Source organism: Lissotriton helveticus, chromosome 1_1 (assembly GCF_964261635.1).
Source record: "Lissotriton helveticus chromosome 1_1, aLisHel1.1, whole genome shotgun sequence".
NCBI lineage: Eukaryota > Metazoa > Chordata > Amphibia > Caudata > Salamandridae > Lissotriton > Lissotriton helveticus.
In genome coordinates, this window is record NC_136057.1 from 1182327558 (window position 1) to 1182345831 (window position 18274).

General features: G+C 46.8%; 1 protein-coding gene across 2 annotated transcripts in view; it reads left to right on the top strand.

Annotated features, from left to right (window-relative positions):
• The window catches only part of GSAP (gamma-secretase activating protein), a 725614-nt gene that overhangs the window by 78085 nt on the left and 629255 nt on the right, over positions 1-18274 (top strand). For both annotated transcript variants that reach the window (XR_013608568.1, XM_078679324.1), the window contains exon 3: positions 3658-3714. Coding sequence is in view for 1 of the 2 variants with exons in the window: in XM_078679324.1 (XP_078535450.1) it covers positions 3658-3714 (57 nt within the window). In the remaining variant the exon portion in view is untranslated. The remainder of the gene's footprint in view (positions 1-3657; positions 3715-18274) is intronic.

The window sequence follows — 18274 nt, forward strand, 5'->3', positions numbered from 1 at the left end:
CTCTTCTGCTCCCTAGAGTGGGCAGGCAGGTAAGTGACCGGGGGGCCCAGATGAGCGCTTTGTACATTGTGGCCGTTTTGGGTCCCAACTAGCCCTTCCTACTATGTTTGATTTTAATAAAAATATGTTTAGTGAAATTTACAATCTGCTCCAGATTTTTTGTACTGACAATACAATGTTCGCTGTTACCATATACATGGTCTCATAAATACACCGATTTGCTGATCCCTTTAACATTCACCAAATAATTGCCATTGATACTGCAGCAAATAAACTGTGGAACTGCCCGAGGGAGAATTTAACAGAAATACAAAGGCTGCTAACATTGTAATGGCCGGGTTGCCAAGGTTTGAACTTATCCCTTTTTATCTGGGCTTGGTCCTTCTATGTTTATTCTTTGAATATTTATTGATCCTGAGGAAGGAACCGCATGTTAAGATGAGCAGAATGTCTGGCAAATTTTTATTATTGATGCTTGCGAAGGATGATCATATTTTCCCCAAACACATCATTGGGCAGGGGTTGTAGGTGCTAAGAAAACTCTTTCCTTCTCTCTTTGGAAGTGGTGTTCATGAAATTACAGACACCTCTCGAACACTGCATTCTCTAAAACCCTGTTTGTTTTGTACACTTCTCTTTTAGCACCCCTTTGTTTACCTTTATCAGGTTCCACACCATTAAATACCCCAGGTTTATTTCTAAATGATGTTATCCTTCTGCTTCTAAGATTGAACATTAGCCTTTTCAATTTCACGGCTGATCACACCTATTGAGTATTGTGAAGAGTGGATCTTCTGTTATGGTACCTTTGCAAAATCTGGTGAGAGCATTGTGTCTTTTTCTGAACACTAGACATATATTTCTTATAGTATACAAGACCAACTCTAGACTCTCCTTCTTTGGTGGCTTCTGTGTTTTGCTAATTATACAGACAGGTGGAAAACCGTTTGTGAAATATTGCGGCTTAAAGGAGAGCAGTAGTATATTTCTACAAGGAATGCTGTTAAGAGCAACTTGTGGAAACATCTATTTGGCCTAATACATTTTAGGATGGTGGTGAGCCACTCTTAGTTGACAGTGAATTGGACCACAACTATTGGTTTACGTGCTAGGAATATATTTACATTTTTTATATATATTTACTTAGAATGACAGAAATGCAGTATGAAGCGGTTTAAGTTAGTCTACTCTAGGAAGTTCCCTTTCCCAAAAGAGTAGGTTTTTGAGATTTTTCAAATGTGGCTAACACCAGCTTTAATTGTAGAGTTGAGTGGTGTAATCTGTATCCCTTGTGCTCCAATATTTTCAAATAAGAACTGTTTGATACAAAGTGTGTTCTTAAACACACTTCAGAAAACATAATTATTTTCTTATCGAATTTGGCGTAGCAAAGTGCATGGTGCTTAGTTCTTCCTCGTAGAATACAACATATAAAATAGTGGTAACTCGTTACTTAGTCAAAGGTGTTTATTGTACCTGAAGGGATGTCTTGCGAAAACATTCACAGTCATTCAAAAGAATACTGTCAGTGTCATCCACAAATAGGGAAACCTTTGTCAACATCCTAGTCCCTTAACACCTACTATCTCCTGTGTGACCCCATCCACCACATATTTCCAAGTATCCCTAAGTGGCATAAAATCCCATGTTATTCCTTGGTTCTGGCAACCCATATACCCGTTGATCTGTCAATCATAATTTGTTCCATCTACTATTCTAGTCCTCTGAATATTCTATACTCTTCTTACCAGCAGTCCTTTAGCCAGAGTCCCCTTTTTTTATCCTTGCTCAGTGCCTTCCACTGCCGGAGCTGTTTGTCATTTGGGCTACAGCAAGCAAAGTCCTAATTTCCCAGTTTGCTGTAAAATCCACCCTTTATAATTAAAGACACTTTAATGTTTTTAATATTCTTTCTTAATACACATCAAATGTACTTTTTATTATTATTTTTTTGAAACACGTTGTTGACTTTTCCTTGATATAGTAGTGATCTGCAACTATGGAAGTTAAATGGTAATTTTTTTTCATTTCATTGTATGAAATGATTAATTTTGACGTAAAGTTCTTGTCAATTTCTACTGACAGTCATGTGTGTGCAAGACATTTGCAAGTTCCCGGGTAGATTTTGTTGTAAGTACTCTCACTACCAAATGTGATAATTTCCTGTGTTTCTTTGGGCATTTCAGTGTCTTCTAGACGTCCCTTCGTTACTGTATCCCCCCCCCCCCCCCAAGCAGAGATCCTCCTACTAGACACTAGTAAGGAATAGAAACTTCCCGGGCATGGTAAGTGCTCACTCCTACTTAAGAGTCTTTCTGCCCCCTGTATGGTCAGAAAGGCCACTAGACACCAGGATAAATGTTGCCCCCACCCTCTAATGAGCCCAACAGATTGGAAGTGTTTTCCCTCTGTATGCCCCACTCCATTTCCAGGGTGGGGGCACAAATCTCACCACACCCACAAATGTGTTATTTAAGATTGTAGTATTTTGCCTCAGTCTTCCCTTCCACTCTCCTGGAAAGGGGCAGGGGTGGGATAAGCCTACTGGATGCAGGAATATTGTTTAAAAACGGGACGGGGCCAACTGCTCTGGCATCATGCCACACTCCCATCCCAAGTGGCCATCCCCTTCCCCTAAGAACCCTAAAACATCCTCATCCCCATGGCAAGAAAGAAGAAGTTTGTATTATTTTGGACATAGGTTTGGCATAAGGCTGGCTGAGTGGGGGGAACTTGCAATGTCCTAATCACTTAAGTTGAAGGCTGGACTATCCATGCTCTGGGTCAGCCAGCTATAAGGGTCTCCTACACATCTGGATCATTTCTGAGACTTCGAGATCCTGGCAAATCCACGGTAGTGTGGCTTACGTGGATCCTGCTACATTTTATTCAACAGAATGCCTTGCAGTCTTTAAACTTAGGTAAAATCACAAATTTATTTGACCTGTCTGTGAGGTAAAGGTCTGGAATCGATAGGGGATCCCCAAAATTCCGACCATCCAGCATCCCTATACTTCTCCAGATTAAAAAAAAAACTGTACCCCACTTAGGTGACTTGGTCGATTTACCTGAGTCATGAATGAACCAAACTATAGACTATGCAAAGACTACATTGATTTAATACGCTCACAGTTGTCATCCATTCTTGTTGCAGGTGATAAGTCTAGCTGCACAAATGGGGTGGCTTCCGTAGCTAATGGGTTTATCTTTAGTACTTTTTATATCCAGTAATTCGTATAGTTCAGATGCGGTAGGTTTAATACTCCTTTGTTTAATTAAAGGCTTTGAGCAAACTTTTATGGTTTAGCATTTTTGCCTTTTTAGTTTTTGAGTAAGTACCAAAAGTAAAGGTAAAAGATGTATCCAACTTTTCAGTGGAGGGGAGTTTTGCATTTAGTACTAGACTTTTCCAGGAGGCCAGTGGGCCAGTCGAAACAAGTTCTGATTGTTACCTATTTGTAGACTCCTTATACTTTGCGCTGTCAACTTATATAATTTTTCTAATTTCAGAATCCTGAAAAAGGGCCCGAGTTTATTTGATACATTTTGTATGTGACTTTTGCTGAAGTAATTTTAAAACTCCTGGAAAAAAACCTTTAATGCTCAAATGCTATGAGCTGGCAGTTTAATCTTTGTGTTCCGTTATTTCATTAACAGGGTTATCAAAGATACACCAACATCGGGCTATATGATCCACAAACTAAAGAAAATAAGGTAAGGGCAGCAAAGTCTGAAAGCATATGTATGCACCTACTAGAAGCAAAATGATAATCATTGATAGAAGGCAAAGGGTGCAGGGATCTCCAACCAGTAGCTAGTGAGCTACTGCAGCTCTCCAGCTACCTCTGAGTAGCTCACCTGTGTGCCGCCCAGCTTATTATTTAAAAAAAAGCTTTTGCTTGTTTGAAGTAATATACATATTAAAACAAGCATTTGCAATGCAATAGGTCTCGCAGCATTAAAGTTTGAGTTATTGCCATTGTATATGACAATGTGTTGTATTAAATTTTTAGCAAAGTCTGTATTGGTGTATAAAGATGATTTGCAAGATGATAGCTGTTGCAAAATGTTAAGCAATGTTGGCAATAATATTATATTATAATAATATTGCAAGTTACTGTTGTACTTATAAGCAGTTTGGTAGCGCATAGTGATGTTGTGGTGTCCCTGAGTGATGCTGTGGTGGTGTCGAGTGATGCTGTGGGGGTGTCGAGTGATGCTGTGGTGGTGCCGAGTGATGCTGTGGTTGTGCCGAGTGATGCTGTGATGATAGGATAGATAGTGAGGGCGATAGATAGATAGATAGAGGAAGGGCGAAAGATAGATAGAGGGAGGGCAAAAGATAGATAGAGGGAGGGCGAGAGAGAGATAGAGGGAGGGCGAGAGAGAGATAGAGGGAGGGAGAGAGATAGAGGGAGGGCGAGAGAGAGATAGAGGGAGGGCGAGAGAGAGATAGAGGGAGGGCGAGAGAGAGATAGAGGGAGGGCGAGAGAGATAGAGGGAGGGCGAGAGAGATAGAGGGAGGGCGAGAGAGATAGAGGGAGGGGAGAGAGAGAGGGAGGGGGAGAGAGAGAGGGAGGGGGAGAGAGGGAGGGCGAAAGATGGATAGAGGGAGGGCGAGAGAGAGACAGAGGGAGGGCGAGAGAGAGACAGAGGGAGGGCGAGAGAGAGATAGAGGGAGGGCGAGAGAGAGATAGAGGGAGGGCGAGAGAGATAGAGGGTGTGAGAGAGATAGAGGGTGTGTGGCAAGTGATGGAGTGTGGGGCGAGGGATGGGGTGTGGGGCGAGGGATGGGGTGTGGGGCGAGGGATGGTGTGTGGGGCGAGGGATGGTGTGTGGGGCGAGGGATGGGGTGTGGGGCGAGGGATGGGGTGTGGGGCGAAGGATGGGGTGTGGGGCGAGGGATGGAGTGTGGGGCGAGGGATGGAGTGTGGGGCAAGACTGTCTGTGAGATTTTTAAACATCGCAGCTTGTGTGAAAAACCTGTCTCTACCTATCCTATAGATGAAAGGTTTTTTTGTACGTGTTAAACACGGGTGCAAAATTAAAATTGCACACTTGTTAATTTAAACTAATGTAGTCGTTCGTTCAGTGCAGCTTTAAAGGTACCCTACCTGCCGCAAAGGGCATTACTGACCCACTGGCACCTTGTGACGTCGAGTCACGAGTCTCACGACGCGCACTGGCTTTCTTAAGAGAGGGGTTTCCACTTTGGAGGCGAGGAGAGTCTGGTAATGTATTGGTGCAGGTAAGTACCGTAGAGATTATGCCCCGGGCTCTGGTGCAAACATGGAAAACGGGCCATGCGACTGCTGGGGCGGGAGTAAAATGAGCGATTGTCAGGGTTTAATGCGCCGCTTGGGACCCAGTGCCACTGCACCTGCTGCACCAGTGGTCGCTGCGCCTCTGAGTGATGCCGAGAGGATGAGGCGTAAGAGCCGTTGGCTGGGAAGCAGGGCTGTGCCATCCCGAGGGGGGTGGGTGTCAGGTCAGCAGAGGTGAGGGGCCGTTTGTAAGCAGCAATGGTCCCATGCAAGGATAAAATACAGTATCAATAAATATAGACGCGAATCCAATCTATATTTTAGAGTGACATGTCCAGCCGGACAGAGGTCATTCAAGTTTACTTAATAAACAAGTATCCAAAATATAACAAGAATACCTTCCACAATGCCCCTGTGAGGTACACAAGCCTGTGCCCAACACTTACGGGGTGAGTACAGTTGAAGAAAGGATAGGAAGGGTTTAAAGGCAAACCAACGTTTTTCTGTTTACACATTCATTGTACAGAAAATATCAAATAGCACCATTACATCAATTTAACAATCAAATATGTTTGTATAAGGTGCATGAGCAAGTCGACGGCGTTTCGGTTCCCCTAAAGGATAATTGGAACCATCATCAGGACAAAAATAAATAATTGCCTTATAACACTAAACCTCAAATTGCCTAAAGGAAATTGGGAAAGAATAAGAAATGACATTTTAAGAACAGGACAATAACATTTAAAAATTACAATGAAGTGACTCTTTGTGCAGGGTGTAACAACATACTCCTTCCATGCAGAGTGAAGTTATTACGCCGTTTCTGTAGGTGAAAAAATGGTGGTGGCCATGAAATTAAGAATATAGTTCCATCTGTCAACCTAACGTGAACCGGGGACTCTTAGCGAGATTACTACCATGCAAGGCGCAGTGAGCAGGCACATTTGGGCGAAGTGAACATGGTGCTTTGCAGCGGCAGTGCCTATTTAGGAAGGATAGGTGGTAGCCCGCTAAAGAGGGACGGAGACACTAGAATAGCGTGCTTACCGAGGCAGTGCGAAAGGGACCAAGGGCGAGTCGATGCTCAGTGTGGTCCGGTCCAGCAAGCCTCTATAAATTAATAATCTGAGTGTTAGAGGTCGGGCATCGTTATGCCGGTGAATAAGTTGAAAAGTAAACTGCGGCTAATCTTACCGAATAAAGGGCTGCCGGAGTCCGTGTTACACAGTCGCAACCGGACGGCGCCAGGGTAAGCCTATGGGAATCAGGGAAAAGGTTTTACGATCCGAACCACGGACTATCTGACGAAGTCAGGGACAAGGCCAGGCTGTAAAACTCACCTGAATCGGCGTTCATGGAGGTGTTCCCTGGCGTGCTGTTGTGCTCAGACCAGGAAGTGAAGAAGGGGCGGGTGTGTCGTGATTGGCCAGTGCACGTGAGGGAACGGCCATAGAAATAAACAAGGGGTGTCTGGTGCAGGAGCCATCTTAGGTGAAATATAAGGTGATATCCATGCACAGTGACATTTCAGAATTCATAGTTTACAAAAAACGTTTCTGGGACAATAAAGTGCGCGGCACTCATTCCAGAGTCTTGTAAATATGTCTGACCAGTCTAAATTAGAGCAGTCCATTCCTCTTGAAGGTTCAAGCCCGAATTCAGGCTGTCTGTCTTCAGTATCCATTTTAATTCTTCTCTGTTCAGCATACGCATTAGGTCGCCCCCTCTTGGTGGTATTCTGATTTGTGTAATGACCATCCAGCGAATCTCATTTTCAGTATGCCCTTTGCTTTCAAAATGTTCAACCAGGGGTGCATTTGCAGTTTTGCACCTGATGCGGCTCCGATGCTGGGATATCCGTTGTTTAATTTTTTGTTTTGTCTGGCCTACATATATCAAATTGCATGGACATAGAATAGCATAAATGAGATTAGAGCTATTACAATTTGTCAAAGTATGCAGTTCATTCTTTACATTTTTATATACAAATTCCTTACTCTCAATTGTTAGGTCACAAACCACACAGGAGCCACATTTGAAATGGCCCAATACGGGTGGTAGCGACCAATGGTCATGTAGTGTGATATTCCTACCAATTGAAGGTGGTAACGCTGCCCTTACCAATTGATCTTTAAGATTTTTACTTTTCTTAAAAGCAAAGAGTGGGGTGTCCCAGTTGAGGGGGCCTGAATTCAAAATGTGCCAGTTCTTTCTTATGCACTGTTTTACCCGGTTGGATATGGAAGAAAATGTGGTCACACACACTACTTTATTCTGACTCTCACTTTGTTTAGGCTCTAGTAGGGCGTCGCGGGGACAGTACCAAGCTCTTTTCATAGCGTTTTTTATTAGACGCTTAGGGTAGCCTCTAAACCTGAGCTTCTCAGATAGTGTATCCGCCTCAGTAAAGTAGTCCTCTCTCTTAAAACAATTCCTTCTCAGCCTCAGAAATTGTGAATAGGGTAGACTATCCCTAAGCGCTCTGGGATGACAACTATTGTAACTCAGGAGGGTATTCCTCTCAGTAGCTTTGCGAAATAGGGATGTGTATAGAAGGCCCTCATGATGTTGAATAGTCAGGTCGAGAAAGGGGATACTTTCTTTGTTGTAAGATAAAGTAAATGTAAGGCCATTACAATTATTACTAAGCCAGTGTGTGAGGCCTGGTAAATCTTCAATAGCGCCATCCCAAATTAAAAAGATGTCGTCTATGTAGCGCTTCCAGACGTGTATACCCTGATGAAATGGGTTACTACCAGACAGTATGGTATGTGTTTCCAGCCAGTCCATGTATAGAATTGCCAGGGTGGGCGCAAAAATGGCGCCCATGGAGCAACCACGCACCTGCTGGTAGTAATCCGAGTCATAGAGGAAAAAATTCTGCGTAAGGCAGATCTCCAGTAGCTGTATTATGAACAGGGTAGGTACCCTGTGGGGGCGCGTCCTTGTGTTTAGTATGATTTCCATTACAAGCAATGAATCTCTCTGAGGGATATTAGTATATAGAGACTCTACGTCTAATGTACATAGAGTCTCATGTTCGGGGTCAAAAGAAAGGTTTTCAATCAAATTAATCATATGCATGCTATCTCTAATATAGCACGCAGTTGTTGGCACAAAGTCCTTCAAAAAGAAATTAACATAGTGGCCCAAAGGTTCTAAAACTGAACCACACCCAGACAATATTGGTCGACCTGGGGGATTGTCCAACCTTTTATGGATTTTTGGTAGTGTGTAAAGAACAGGAGTTCTTGGGTTGACAGTGTTCAGGAAATTGTATTCATGTTTGCTTAAGATACCAGTCTCAAGACCTTCCATAGTAATGGCTTTAATAAGTTTCTGAATATCCTTAGTGGGATTACAAGGTAATCTACAGTAGTGGTCAGTATTAGATACCTGGCGTAAAAGCTCATTCTTATAGTTTTCAAGGTCCTGAAGAACTATACCCCCTCCCTTATCCGCTGACTTGATAATCAGGTTGGTATTGTTCTTAAGAGAATTGATTGCCAACTTCTCTTCCAACGAGATGTTATAGGGTATAAAGAGATGGGATTTCTCTATATTGGAGATTTCCTTCAGAATCACTTTTTCAAAAGTTATAATTTCTTTAGGAATCATGTTGGATGTAGGGGAGAAGGTTGATGGGGGGCGAAAAGGAGTCGTGACACTCTTGGGCTCCATTGGATTAAGCTCAAAATATGAGCGTAGTCTCAATTTCCTAAAGAAGACAAGCAGTTCAGATTGTAGATTTAGAAAATTCGGGTAGGTGGTTGGGACAAAAGATAACCCTTTGCTAAGGATGGACAATTCCTGGGTGGTCAAGGCATGGTTAGAGATATTGAAGATTGGGATAACATTCAGATTAGTAGTATTTGTTACCACTGATAAAACTTCTGCCTGGTCTGGCGTTCCCCCGGGGGGTTTTGCCATCGTTTCTGTTGCTTCACCCTGCCTCTTTTCTGAGGTTCTGGATTGCCCCTGGATAAAAAAGGAATCTGATTAGGTCGATGTCCACTTCCCCCTTCCCCAGGGTCCGAACTGTCGGATGAATCTGCTGAAGAGTCGGTGAATCCCACCACAGTATTCCTTTTGTTAAACCGTCCCCAGGGTCTCGGGGTTTGCTGATGTTGCTGAAAGTTACGATTTGTATAGAAGTCTTTGTTTAAGTATGGGTAAGCGCGTTCTAGAGTGAAGAGTTTGATGTCTTTTTTGACTTTATTTGATTTTTTAGTTTGCTCAATACGATGAAATTCAGAGATTGTTTTTCCAATTTTCTCTAATAAGGCCTTTACATCAGTGATAGTCTTGTCATCAGCTATTTGCTTCTCTAAGTCTTGGATAGTTTCCTCAAGTTTTTTGAGTTCCTCGCCTGCAATTTCTATCCCTAGCACTAGCCAGTGCCTGGAACAGGTGGTGCCTATGCCACTAAAGCCCGATATATATTTTGGATTGTCCGTAAAGACTCTTGGAATGTTTCTAACCTGGAGGCCAAGGGGAATCGTGTTGGATTTAAGGTATTGGGTAAGCATTAAGGTCATCAACTCAAGTCTCACATATTTTTTCTTTTGTTTTTCAAGTTCATCAGAGAGATTAGTACTGCTTGTAACATTGGTTTCGTCTTGGTCAGAGAATAAGGATGGACCTGCACAGATTTTATTAATATATTCGAGAGAATATAGGGGGGCTGTATCAGACATCACAGTGAGAAAGGAAGTGAAGGACGGTGAAAACCGCTTGTGCACAGGTAGAGAAGCTAGTGACCACTTAGGAGAAGTGGGAAGGAGGTCAAAGCCCTTGCAATCTATTGATTGCGCACGATTACTTTTTGTAACAACAAGGGACCCCAAATCAGTCTGCTAGGGACCTCGGGGAGCAATTTTCTAAAACAACAATGGTCCCATGCAAGGATAAAATACAGTATCAATAAATATAGACGCGAATCCAATCTATATTTTAGAGTGACATGTCCAGCCGGACAGAGGTCATTCAAGTTTACTTAATAAACAAGTATCCAAAATATAACAAGAATACCTTCCACAATGCCCCTGTGAGGTACACAAGCCTGTGCCCAACACTTACGGGGTGAGTACAGTTGAAGAAAGGATAGGAAGGGTTTAAAGGCAAACCAACGTTTTTTCTGTTTACACATTCATTGTACAGAAAATATCAAATAGCACCATTACATCAATTTAACAATCAAATATGTTTGTTAAAATCTGTGCAGGTCCATCCTTATTCTCTGACCAAGACGAAACCAATGTTACACCCTGCACAAAGAGTCACTTCATTGTAATTTTTAAATGTTATTGTCCTGTTCTTAAAATGTCATTTCTTATTCTTTCCCAATTTCCTTTAGGCAATTTGAGGTTTAGTGTTATAAGGCAATTATTTATTTTTGTCCTGATGATGGTTCCAATTATCCTTTAGGGGAACCGAAACGCCGTCGACTTGCTCATGCACCTTATACAAACATATTTGATTGTTAAATTGATGTAATGGTGCTATTTGATATTTTCTGTACAATGAATGTGTAAACAGAAAAACGTTGGTTTGCCTTTAAACCCTTCCTATCCTTTCTTCAACTGTACTCACCCCGTAAGTGTTGGGCACAGGCTTGTGTACCTCACAGGGGCATTGTGGAAGGTATTCTTGTTATATTTTGGATACTTGTTTATTAAGTAAACTTGAATGACCTCTGTCCGGCTGGACATGTCACTCTAAAATATAGATTGGATTCGCGTCTATATTTATTGATACTGTATTTTATCCTTGCATGGGACCATTGTTGTTTTAGAAAATTGCTCCCCGAGGTCCCTAGCAGACTGATTTGGGGTCCCTTGTTGTTACAAAAAGTAATCGTGCGCAATCAATAGATTGCAAGGGCTTTGACCTCCTTCCCACTTCTCCTAAGTGGTCACTAGCTTCTCTACCTGTGCACAAGCGGTTTTCACCGTCCTTCACTTCCTTTCTCACTGTGATGTCTGATACAGCCCCCCTATATTCTCTCGAATATATTAATAAAATCTGTGCAGGTCCATCCTTATTCTCTGACCAAGACGAAACCAATGTTACAAGCAGTACTAATCTCTCTGATGAACTTGAAAAACAAAAGAAAAAATATGTGAGACTTGAGTTGATGACCTTAATGCTTACCCAATACCTTAAATCCAACACGATTCCCCTTGGCCTCCAGGTTAGAAACATTCCAGGAGTCTTTACGGACAATCCAAAATATATATCGGGCTTTAGTGGCATAGGCACCACCTGTTCCAGGCACTGGCTAGTGCTAGGGATAGAAATTGCAGGCGAGGAACTCAAAAAACTTGAGGAAACTATCCAAGACTTAGAGAAGCAAATAGCTGATGACAAGACTATCACTGATGTAAAGGCCTTATTAGAGAAAATTGGAAAAACAATCTCTGAATTTCATCGTATTGAGCAAACTAAAAAATCAAATAAAGTCAAAAAAGACATCAAACTCTTCACTCTAGAACGCGCTTACCCATACTTAAACAAAGACTTCTATACAAATCGTAACTTTCAGCAACATCAGCAAACCCCGAGACCCTGGGGACGGTTTAACAAAAGGAATTCTGTGGTGGGATTCACCGACTCTTCAGCAGATTCATCCGACAGTTCGGACCCTGGGGAAGGGGGAAGTGGACATCGACCTAATCAGATTCCTTTTTTATCCAGGGGCAATCCAGAACCTCAGAAAAGAGGCAGGGTGAAGCAACAGAAACGATGGCAAAACCCCCCGGGGGAACGCCAGACCAGGCAGAAGTTTTATCAGTGGTAACAAATACTACTAATCTGAATGTTATCCCAATCTTCAATATCTCTAACCATGCCTTGACCACCCAGGAATTGTCCATCCTTAGCAAAGGGTTATCTTTTGTCCCAACCACCTACCCGAATTTTCTAAATCTACAATCTGAACTGCTTGTCTTCTTTAGGAAATTGAGACTACGCTCATATTTTGAGCTTAATCCAATGGAGCCCAAGAGTGTCACGACTCCTTTTCGCCCCCCATCAACCTTCTCCCCTACATCCAACATGATTCCTAAAAAAATTATAACTTTTGAAAAAGTGATTCTGAAGGAAATCTCCAATATAGAGAAATCCCATCTCTTTATACCCTATAACATCTCGTTGGAAGAGAAGTTGGCAATCAATTCTCTTAAGAACAATACCAACCTGATTATCAAGTCAGCGGATAAGGGAGGGGGTATAGTTCTTCAGGACCTTGAAAACTATAAGAATGAGCTTTTACGCCAGGTATCTAATACTGACCACTACTGTAGATTACCTTGTAATCCCACTAAGGATATTCAGAAACTTATTAAAGCCATTACTATGGAAGGTCTTGAGACTGGTATCTTAAGCAAACATGAATACAATTTCCTGAACACTGTCAACCCAAGAACTCCTGTTCTTTACACACTACCAAAAATCCATAAAAGGTTGGACAATCCCCCAGGTCGACCAATATTGTCTGGGTGTGGTTCAGTTTTAGAACCTTTGGGCCACTATGTTAATTTCTTTTTGAAGGACTTTGTGCCAACAACTGCGTGCTATATTAGAGATAGCATGCATATGATTAATTTGATTGAAAACCTTTCTTTTGACCCCGAACATGAGACTCTATGTACATTAGACGTAGAGTCTCTATATACTAATATCCCTCAGAGAGATTCATTGCTTGTAATGGAAATCATACTAAACACAAGGACGCGCCCCCACAGGGTACCTACCCTGTTCATAATACAGCTACTGGAGATCTGCCTTACGCAGAATTTTTTCCTCTATGGCTCGGATTACTACCAGCAGGTGCGTGGTTGCTCCATGGGCGCCATTTTTGCGCCCACCCTGGCAATTCTATACATGGACTGGCTGGAAACACATACCATACTGTCTGGTAGTAACCCATTTCATCAGGGTATACACGTCTGGAAGCGCTACATAGACGACATCTTTTTAATTTGGGATGGCGCTATTGAAGATTTACCAGGCCTCACACACTGGCTTAGTAATAATTGTAATGGCCTTACATTTACTTTATCTTACAACAAAGAAAGTATCCCCTTTCTCGACCTGACTATTCAACATCATGAGGGCCTTCTATACACATCCCTATTTCGCAAAGCTACTGAGAGGAATACCCTCCTGAGTTACAATAGTTGTCATCCCAGAGCGCTTAGGGATAGTCTACCCTATTCACAATTTCTGAGGCTGAGAAGGAATTGTTTTAAGAGAGAGGACTACTTTACTGAGGCGGATACACTATCTGAGAAGCTCAGGTTTAGAGGCTACCCTAAGCGTCTAATAAAAAACGCTATGAAAAGAGCTTGGTACTGTCCCCGCGACGCCCTACTAGAGCCTAAACAAAGTGAGAGTCAGAATAAAGTAGTGTGTGTGACCACATTTTCTTCCATATCTGTTAGACGGACCGGGAGGGTCGGCCGAGGACAAGGGGAGAGGTCTCCGGGGAGAGCCGTCTCCAGCGAACCGTACAGACGAGTAACTTCCCCCCCCACAGACGGACACCACACAATGATAAAGTTCAACGATACTTTATAGGCAATTCTTTAAGTACGGTAGAATGGTACAAGGAGGTCTGGACTCAGGGGTCCCCTCTATTCTGGTCTCTGTTTGGGAAAAGGGTAGCGGGACAGTCTTGTTACCAAAAAGATGGAAATAGCTCTCAATCCTCGAGCTCGGTGGTGTAGATGAACGGGCCGCGGCGGAGCCAGCGGTTCCCGAGATGGATGAAGGAAGACGACGGTCCGCGGCAGAGCCAGCAGGTCCCGATGAAGGTGGTGGTTACAAACGGTCCGCGGCCACGCCAGCAGGTCCCGACGATGATGAAGGATAGGGTGGTTCCCAAAGCCGCGGCAGCGCCAGCAGGCAGGACGAGGGTGCACAAGACAGAGCTACGGCAGCGCCAGTAGTCCGTCAAGGATGAGTTCTTCTTTGCGTCTCTCGACTCCAAGATACAACTCCCGTCCTGCTCTGGAGCTGCCCCAGTTATAGGGCTGGTGTGCTTTGATGTCCGGACCCTCGCACTTGGAGGTCGGGAGGTCCGGGATGAGGGGGTTCAGACACCCAGCAGGGGGGTGGAGCCAGCGCCCGGGGAGGCGATGGGCGAGCGGCACTTGGCGGGGGAGAGCCATCGACACCTCTTGCTCCCATTGACTGACCAAGTAGCCCGCTCACCTCCTGGGTGGATGTTGGTGCCGGAATGTCTGAGGCCTGGCCAGGCCCAGGGTTGAGGTCGATCGGGGGCCAGGCGGCCTCGTGGTGGAGTGTCCAAGATGGCGCCCAGGATGGGCGCGCAGGCCGGTAGTGGGTCGGCCTACGCGGTCAACAGGTTCGAGTGTAGGGGTCCCTGCGGGGACGGTGGACGTGCAATGGTGGTGTGTGGTACTTGCGTGGCTGGTTCGGGCCTGGTTGGGCCGGGGGAGAGCGGCCCTTCATGTGGCCTGTCCAACATGTGTCCCCCCCAGCTGAAGGCGGGGAGAGTTACCCATTCTCTTGGGGACTCTTCTCGTCGAGGCGGAAGAACCGGGACAGGCCATCTGCGTTGGCGTGATCTGGCCCAGGCCGATGTTCAACTGTGAAGTCCATCCCTTGTAGGGAGATGGACCAGCGTAGTAACTTCGGGTTTTCCCCCCGCATCTGCATCAGCCACTGCAGGGGTCGGTGGTCGGTCTGTACCCGAAAGGGTGTGCCAAAAAGGTAGGGCCGGAGCTTCTTGAGGGCCCATACCACCGCGAAGGCCTCCCTCTCTATGGTGCTCCAGCGTTGTTCCCGTGGTAGGAGTCGCCGGCTGATGAAGGCCACCGGCTGATCACGGCCCTCGGTGTTCACTTGAGACAGGACTGCCCCAATGCCATGGTCGGAGGCATCCGTCTGGACGATGAACTCCCGGCTGTAGTCGGGGGCCTGGAGCACAGGGGCGGAGCACATGGCGGCTTTCAATTGTTCAAATGCAGCTTGACACTCTGGGGTCCAGTTGACTTTCTGGGGCTGATTTTTTGACGTGAGCTCTGTGAGGGGCCTCACGATAGTACCATAGTCTTTCACGAACCTTCGGTAATAGCCCGTGAGGCCCAGGAAGGCTCGTACCTCGGTCTGGGTAATGGGGGGCTGCCAGGACTGGATGGCGGCAATTTTTAGCTGCAGAGGGGCCACCAGGCCGCTTCCCACCTGGTGCCCGAGGTAGGTTACAGACCCTTGCCCAATTTGACATTTGCTGGCCTTGATCGTGAGGCCAGCTTGCTGAAGGGCGTGCAGCACTGCTCGGAGGTGGTGGAGGTGCTCGGACCACTGGTTGCTGTATACAGCGATGTCGTCTAAGTAGGCGGCGCTGAATCCTTCGAGCCCCGCCAGGACCTGATTGACGAGCCGTTGGAATGTTGCTGGGGCATTCTTCATGCCGAAGGGCATGACTGTGAAATGGTAATGGCCATCGGGAGTGGAAAAGGCAGAACGTTCTTGGGCCCGGGGTGTGAGGCCGATTTGCCAGTAGCCCGCCGTCAGGTCGAAGATACTGAGGTAGCGGCCAGCTCCCATGCGGTCGATTAGTTCATCTGCCCGGGGGATGGGATGTGCGTCTGTCCTGGTGACCGCATTCAAGCCCCGGTAGTCGACGCAGAACCGGAGTTCTGGTGTGGTGCCGGGGGCAGCTGCTTTGGGGACCAGTACTACCGGGCTGGCCCAGGGGCTGTCTGAGGGCTCGATGACCCCGAGCGTGAGCATTTTGGCTACTTCCTCCTGGATGCAGGCCCGTACCCGATCTGGCACGCGGTAGGCCCGGTGGCGGATAGGGGGGCTGTCCCCAGTGTCCACATCGTGCGTACACCAGGAAGTGACACCTGGGGTGAGGGAGAACAGGCTGGCGAATTGTGACAGGAGCACTTGGCACTCCTGGTGTTGCTCTCGGGTGAGGGCCTCTGAGAGTCGGACCCCATCTACGGAACCGTCTTTCTCCCGCGTTCGTAGGAGGTCCGGGAGGGGCTCGGAGTCCTCTTCAGCCCCATTGTCTGTGGCCATCAGGAGGCTGAGTTCTGTCCGTACAAAGTGCGGTTTCAGTCTGTTAGCGTGGAGGACCCGGAGGGGGTTCCGGGAAGATTCCAAGTCGATGAGATAGGTAGCCGGACCCTTGCGCTCGACCACTTTGAAGGGCCCTGTCCACTTGTCTTGTAGGGCGCAGGGTTCGGTGGGGGACATCACCCATACCTGTTGCCCAGGTTCAAATTCGATGGAGGAGGCATTCCGGTCATACCACCTTTTCATGTCCTCCTGACTGGCCTCTAGGTTGGCTTTTGCTAGTTCTCGGAATCGCCGGGTCTGGTTGCGGAGTGTTAGGAGGTAGCGGAAAACATCTGGTGGGTTCTTTAGAGGGGGCATCTCCCAGCCTTCCTTAACTAGGCTGAGCGGCCCGCGTACGGGGTGTCCATATAGCAGTTCAAATGGGCTGAAGCCCAGGGACTTCTGGGGAACCTCTCGATATGCGAAGAGGAGGCACGGCAGCAGCACATCCCACTGGCGACGGAGGGGCTCTTCCAACCCCCCGATCATCCCTTTGAGCGTGCGGTTGAACCGCTCAACGAGTCCGTTTCCTTGAGGGTGATAGGGGGTCGTGAACCGGTAGGTAACCCCGCACTGTTGCCAGAGAGATTTCATATATTTCGAAATAAAGTTCGTGCCTCTGTCACTGACGACCTCCCGGGGGAAGCCCACCCGGGAGAAGATCCCCATCAGAGCCCGGCCGACTACCGGGGCTGTCACAGTCCGCAGGGGAACAGCCTCCGGGTAGCGGGTGGCGTGGTCCACTAGCACCAGGATGAATCGATGGCCTTGTTTTGTGCGCGGGTCCAGGGGCCCTACGATATCGATTCGGACCCTCTCGAACGGGGTGGTGACCACGGGAAAAGGTTGCAGGGGGGCTTTCAGTTTGCGGCCGCTCTTCCCACTGGCTTGGCACGTGGGGCAAGATCGGCAATGCTGGTGTACATTGTCCCTCATTTTGGGCCAGAAGAAGTGGGTCACCAGGCGGCTATAGGTTTTGTCTTGACCCAAGTGTCCTGCCAGGGGGACATCGTGGGCCAGGTTTAGCAGAAAGTCTCTAAAACGGAGGGGTACCACTAGGACTCGACTGGCCCCCAGCTCCGCGATTCTTTGCTCACTGTACAGCAGATCATTGTCCCAGTAGACCCAGTGAGTTCCGGAGGTATCCCCTGCGCTTTGGGCTAGCGCTTGCTGGCGGAGTCCCTCGAGGGAGGGACAGGTCTTTTGTTCTTGGCGAAATTGTTCTTGCGTGGGCCCCCCCTCTTGAGGCCACTGGTCGAGTTTAGCGAGGTCTGGAGGTTGAGCTGGTTCGGGGGGGACGTCACGGTCGGTGGTTTCGGCGGGGGCGACCGGAGGCGGTGGCGCCGGCCATTCGAGTTCCTCTGGGCGGGTGTTGGCACGGGCGGTCATGGACCGGGTGGTGACGCACGCCCAGTCCGGGACGCCCAGCATCCCCAGGTGCTCTTTTCGTTCGACTGCTGCCCATGGAGAGCTTTCCAGGTCATTACCCAGGAGGCAGTCTACGGGGGCATCGTCTCGGACCGTCACCTTCAACATGCCGGAGACCCCTCCCCATTCGAAGGGGACGCAGGCCATCTGACACAGACTTTCTGAGTTATCGGCTGAACGTACAGGGCAGAGAATGTTTGGTAAGTATTGTTCGGGGGTCACCAGGTGACAGCGGACGGCTGTTACACTGGCCCCAGTGTCACGAAGGGCTTCAGCCCGGCGTCCATTGATGCCCACCCATTGGCTGTACTTCTGGGTATTAGCGGGTAGGGGGACCCGCGGGACCATGTCTCTCCCCCCTAGGCAGGCGAGAGCCATGGCGGCTGGCTCCCATTCTTGGTGTTCCTGTTCATATTCTTCTTGTTCCTCTGAGATCTGTTCCTCCCCCAGAGCAGCAGCGGCTACTTGGCGGGGTCTTGGGCTCTGGT